This window comes from Mandrillus leucophaeus, unplaced genomic scaffold (assembly GCF_000951045.1).
Source record: "Mandrillus leucophaeus isolate KB7577 unplaced genomic scaffold, Mleu.le_1.0 Scaffold28, whole genome shotgun sequence".
NCBI classification, from domain to species: Eukaryota; Metazoa; Chordata; class Mammalia; order Primates; family Cercopithecidae; genus Mandrillus; species Mandrillus leucophaeus.
In genome coordinates, this window is record NW_012102920.1 from 614,107 (window position 1) to 620,139 (window position 6,033).

Consider the following 6,033-nt stretch of genomic DNA (forward strand, 5'->3'; position numbering starts at 1 on the left):
AGACTGAGGTTCACGCCCTGCGCCAGGCGGAGCTTCCGGGAGGGTGGCCGCTCTCCCGGGCCCCAAGCTCGCGAGTCCTCGGATCCCAGAAACATAACTCCGGGGGTGCAGACCTGCTTGGAGGCCCGGCCTCTTCCCTGGGAGGCGTTCGCTCCCGCCGGGCCAAGGACTAGGTCGCCGATCCAAGCGGCTGGGGTGAGCGCGCCCTCGGGGAGGGGAGCTCCCGTGGGGGACACTGCCCAGCCCGCAGGCCGTGAGTAGCCCGAGCTCGGGAGTCGGGGGAGGTCGGGCGGGGGCAGCCGGGAGGGGCTCACCTTGCCTCCAGTTCCCAAGCACAGGAAATGGCGGTGCAGCTTTGCTAGGGGACGCTTGTTGTGAGGTTGTAAAATTGCAGCTTCTGGAAGGCTGGGAGCGGAATTCTAGCCCACGCCCACTTCTGGGTGGCTGGAGCGGGCCCTCCTGCTGCCCCGCCCGCTCCTGCACCGGGGCTCCTCTCCCTGGCCTGCAGACCCTGGCCTCCTTATCCTGGGGGAAAACCCCACCTGGGAGGTAAGACTGCTCGCTGAGCTGCTTTTCGGCCAACCAAGACATGTAGAGTATTTGGGGGCGTTTCTCACAGGTGGGCAGACTGTTAGGATGGCGAGGGCCCAGTGTGGGTGCTTTGGTTCTCTCCGGAATATTGATGTGTGGACCGAGAAGGGACCGAGTGTTCTCCACCGCTTCCTAAAATCTAACACCGTATGGCTTTGGGGTGCAGGTGCTGGGTGTCCCCACAGCCACCCTCAAGACCGTATCCTGGGGTAGCAGTTTGACAAAGCCTGCCCCACTGCAACCTCGGCCTCCCAGGTTCAAGCGATTCTCATGCCTCAGCCCCCGGAGTAGCTGGAACTACAGATGGTGGGCTACCACACCCAGCTAATTTATGTATTTTTAGTAGAGATGGGGTTTCGCCATGTTAGCCAGGCTGGTCTCGAACTCCTGGCCTCAAGTGATCCACCCACCTCCACCTCCCAAAGTGCTGGGATTACAGGCGTGAGTCACCATCCCCGAACCAGGGGGCTTTTCAAGAATGATTCATCTTGCATACTGTTTTAAAGCCACAAGCTGTCCCGGGGAGATGCCCTCCCTCGATTTTGTTTTTGTTTTTGTTCTATTTTTGTTTTTCTTTTTGTTTTCATTTTTGTTTTTGTTTTGAGATGGAGTCTCCTTCTGTCTCCCAGGCTGGAGTGCAGTGGCGCCATCTCAGCTCACTGCAACCTCTGCCTCCCGGGTTCAAGCAGTTCTCCTGTCTCAGCCTCCCCAGTAGTTGGGAGGCACACACCACCACGCCCAGCTAATTTTTGTATTTTTAGCAGAGGAGGGGTTTCACCATATTGGCCAGGCCAGTCTCAAACTCCTGACCTCAGGTGATCCACCTGCCTCAGCCTCCCAAAGTGCTGGGATTACAGGCGTCAGCCACTGCACCTGGCCAGATTTTTTAATACCATTCTTGGACTAGGTGATTTGACAACTTAGAAAACTATTCACTAGGTGTCCAGGCCCTCTCTGCAATCAGTCAGAAGCTGTAAACGTGGCTGGTGGAGAACAGAGTATTTCTCCAGGAAAACTCCCCTCCCCCACCTTGTCATCTAGTGGAAAGACACTGACTTGGGCCCGTTTTCTGAAGGTAGTAGTACTGTTTAAGGAGCTAATAGTCTTAATTTAGACTCTCCTCAGCCCAAGGCTAATGCAAATGTTTTATCATTGATGTCATTTTGCAGAGGCAATTTGAATAACACCTACAGTAAGGCAGGCATGGGTCCGCTAGCCAATGAGAGAGCCCCTACCGCATTGTTGGTCCTCAGTGCTCTGTGTCAGTGGGGAATCTCTCCAGAAGGGGACTTTACAGGAGATGTCATGGGCCGCAGTGGGTGGCCAGAATTTGAGAACTAGTGGATAATGTCACATATGTGCCCCATCACCGTCACTTCAGCTAGCATCAGATCTGTTGTCCAGGATAGCTAGACATTACTTGTGGTTAAATGTATTTGTCTTAATACGTTAAGTTAAATGTATTTGTACTTGTGGTTAAATATCTTAGAGTAAGTTCCTTCAAAAGTTAATTTTGAGCCCTTAAGTTAATGGTATTTCTTTCCAAAAAAAAAAAAAAACTGATGAACTGTAGCTTCAGCCTGTAACTAGATGCCTCTGACTCTCTTTGATTCTGGTAGTCAAACGTCTATTGAAAAAGCAGAGAGAGGATGCCTCGGCGTGTAAGGGGAGTGACGAGGACCTGATCCTTGGGCCGTTTGGGAACACTGGCTGCCGTTTGATCACAGTCAGCCTGGACTCAGAGAATTTCAAGTAATTCTTGTATTTTAGTTTCCCTTTTAGAGCACAAATTGGTACTAGCAAATGACTTACTTCTGAATCTGTCTCACCCCCTGGTTAATGGCTAGTTACCCCTTTTGGGCTCACCTGTGTGTAGGTGGCCAGCCTCACCTTTTTTTTTCTTTCTCTTTTCTTTTTTCTTTTTGAAATGGAGTCTCACTCTGTCGCCCAGGCTGGAGTGCAGTGGCGCTATCTCAGCTCACTGCAAACTCTGCCTCCCGGGTTCAAGCAGTTCTCTTGCCTCAGTCTCCCAAGTGGCTAGGATTACAGGCATGCACCACCACGCCCGGCTAATTTTTGTATTTTTTTAGTAGAGGTGGAGTTTCACTATATTGGTCAGGGTGATCTCGAACTCCTGACCTCAGGTGATCCACCCGCCTTTGCCTTCCAAAGTGCTGGATTGCAGGGGTGAGCCACCGCACCTGGCCACAGCCTCGTGTTTTTGAGAAAAGATGGTGGCATGTAAATACCCGATTATGTGCTTGTCAGGAAGAAAGTGCTTGGTTAAACAGAGAAAGCTCCTGGTAGAGAAGAATCTGCAACAGAGGCAAAACATACGGGCCGGTTTTCACCCACTGCTGAGGTCCTGAGGGCAGCCACGGCCTCTGAGCCAAGGGGAGTTCAGTGTCCATAAGCCTTGGGGGCTTGCTTGCATAGGAACCGCTTTGCCCTCCAATTTTGGTGTAGGCAGGCGGGGATCAGAGCAACATGTTAAGAATGAATAACTGTGCAGTATCCCTGGTATTGTTCTAAGTGACTGCCATCCATCTGGGCTTCCTCCCTACAGTGGCAATCCCCAGGCCTTTCGTGAGCAGGTCTTCAAAGTGTCCCAAGCTCAGTCCAGCACTTGTGCTGAGGCAGCCACCTTTGGTCTGAAATCTGGAAGCACAGGATGAGAAGGGGGACATCACTGTGTTCAGGGTAACTTATGTGCTAGTTAGCTAAGAATAACAGTTAGTCCCATGAGACCACCTGGCAAATTTACATTTGACATTTAACACAGAGAGGGTTTAGTAAAAGCAGCCCTTCAAGATGTTTGGGGAAATAATTTTTGAGTGGCTCACATCATACAACTTTCCATTCCAGGAGCTTGTTGGTTGGGTCAAGATAAACCTACGCATGACGTCGTGCTGATCCTGGGTTTATAGTCGTCCTTTTTAACCTGCAAAGAAGCATTTGAAGACGTTGTCTCATGGGTACCGCTTGCCAGCCTTTGGAGGTAAATAAAACCTCTCCCCTCTTACAGAGAAGGTGGAAGCCCGGAGTGAGAAGGGAAGAGTGGGGAGGTGATGTGCGTGCGTGCCCCGTGTGGCACCGTAGAGGGTGGCTGGAAACATTTTCTTACTGAATCTTCCCAGCGGCCCTGGGCTGGAGCAGATAAACTGTTCCTTTCCCAGCCGAGGAATCCGAGGCCGCAGGAGCATGAGTAAGTCACACAAGGACACCCAGCCAGCTGGACGTCGGGTGGACATGGGGCTCCACCCGACTTTCTCAACTCTGTGAGCCCGACATGCTGTTCCTCTGGGGCCTCACTTGGTACTGGCTGCTATCGCTATTCTTAGCTACATCACGCCCGTGTGCTTTCTTTCCGCCCAGGATGTGAAGCCGGCAGAGAAATAAAGCGCCGCCCCTCTGCGCGTCCCTCCCCGTCTGCTAGAATGTTTCTCATGAACGCTCCTCCAGTGGTTGCTCTCCAGTCCAAATGGGAGGCCTTTGGCCCGCCAGGGAGCTGTAGGTTCCCCGGGTGCTTCTCGGAGGCTGACGAGGGCGTGGAGAGCGCGTCGGTGAGCGCCCGGGTGCAGATGCTCATCAGCACGCTGCAGCGTGACGGGGCTGCTCGGGGCACCAGCGATGAGCGTGCTACGCAGAGGGGTCACAGGGCAGAGGGATGCCACGACGCCAGGCCGGCCGCCAAGCCCACCGTGCACAAGGAGCCGCCCACGCTGGCTGCCTGTGGTCTCGTTGCTGACTTTGACCCCATGGGGGAGGAGGAAACTGCAGACTTTGGCCCGTTGGTGCTAGATTCAGACAGTGACGATTCCGTGGACCGGGACATTGAGGAGGCCATCCAGGAGTACCTGAAGGCAAAGAGTGGAGCCACACAGCCTGGGGCCGGTGGGGCTCAGCCAGGCACAGCCCAGCCTTCCAGGGCCGCAGGCGGAGGCAGTAGATGTAAGCCGGAACCGGCTCACGGCAGTGCTCCGACTGCCCTGTGTCCACCAAAACTTGTACCTGGATCAGGTGGTGGCCCCGGCAACCAGGCGGGATCCAGTGAGGACCAGGGCTCCGCCTCCCCGGTCAGTGTAAGCAGCGATGATTCCTTTGAGCAGAGCATCAGGGCGGAAATAGAACAGTTTCTGAATGAAAAGAGACAGCACGAGACCCAGAAATGCGATGGGTCCGTGGAGAAGAAACCAGACGCAAATGAACATTCGGCCAAGTCACTCTCGAAATCCCACCAAGAGCCAGCTACAAAGGCGGTGCCTCGGCAGGGCCCGACGGGCGTCCAGAAGGAGTTCGCCTTCCGCAAGCCTCCCCGGTTGGTGAAGACGAACGTGCAGCCCAGAAGCCTCAGGTCCAAGGTCACGACCACGCAGGAGAACGAGGGCAGCACGAAGCCAGCAACCTCCTGCCGCCCTTCAGAAGCAGCACAGAATAAAAGTGGGACCAAAAGGGGCACCAGCGCGGCAAGGAGGGGAAAGCGAGTCACGAGCCTGGCACAGGCACCCGAGGCGTCTGACTCCAGCAGCGACGACGGCATCGAGGAGGCCATCCAGCTGTACCAGCTGCAGAAAACACGTAGGGAGACCGAAGGGGACCCGCCCCAGACGGCCCAGCTCCGAGAGGAGAGAGCACCCGATCCTTCCACACACAACACAAGCAGCGCCCCAAAAAGTGCCTTGCCCGAGACCCATAGGAAAACACTCAGCAAGAAGAAGCCAGTGGCCGCCAAGACCACGGACCCTGGTCCGGGGGACGCTGACCATTCCCCCAAGCTCCTGAAGGAAACCAAAGCTCCACCTCCAGCGAGCCCGGCCTCCAGGAGCGAGTTTGTGGAACGGTCCTCGTGCCGGGCAGACACATCTGCTGAGCTGATGTGCGCAGAAGCAATCCTGGACATTTCCAAGACCATCCTGCCGGCCCCTGTGGAGGGCAGTGACCGGTCCCTGTCTGCAAGCCCCGTCTTCTACTCCCCGAACGTGCCTTCCCGCTCTGACGGCGACAGTAGCTCCGTGGACAGTGATGACAGCATTGAGCAGGAAATCCGGACGTTTTTGGCCCTCAAGGCGCAGTCGGGGAGTTTGCTGGCCAGAGGTGAGAGCTGCCCTCAGGCTGCCCAGGTTCCACCTTTGCCGCCTGGCCTCAGCAGCCAGACCAGCGGCCCCAAGGCCCCTCTTTCTAAAACACGAGACCCACTGCTGGGCTGCACAAGGAAGCGTAAAGGCGGTGGCCATGTGAGGCCATCCACGCCCAAGAAAACGCGGGAGGTGGTGAAAGACAGTGGCCGGGATGCCAACCATAGCCAGGGGAGAGCCTGTCTCTTATACACATCTAGATGTGTATAACACGACTCTCTCAACTCTGTGAGCCCGACATGCTGTTCCTCTGGGGCCTCACTTGGTACTGGCTGCTATCGCTATTCTTAGCTACATCACGCCCGTG

The 6,033-nt window shown here is 55.3% G+C and overlaps 1 protein-coding gene across 2 annotated transcripts in view; it reads left to right on the top strand.

Moving 5' to 3' along the window:
• The first annotated feature begins 1 nt into the window (after position 1).
• PPP1R26 (protein phosphatase 1, regulatory subunit 26) overlaps positions 2–6,033 on the top strand; it is an 8,638-nt gene continuing 2,606 nt past the window's right edge. The window contains exons 1-4 of one of the 2 annotated variants that reach the window (XM_011985045.1): positions 2–195; positions 2,211–2,343; positions 3,457–3,589; positions 3,967–5,907. In XM_011985045.1, the coding sequence (XP_011840435.1) occupies positions 4,029–5,907 (1,879 nt within the window). In that variant the 5' untranslated portion in view covers positions 2–195; positions 2,211–2,343; positions 3,457–3,589; positions 3,967–4,028. Of the gene's footprint in view, positions 196–2,210; positions 2,344–3,456; positions 3,590–3,647; positions 3,657–3,966; positions 5,908–6,033 lie in introns of those variants that run through there. The other variant, XM_011985046.1, reaches the window with a different exon arrangement.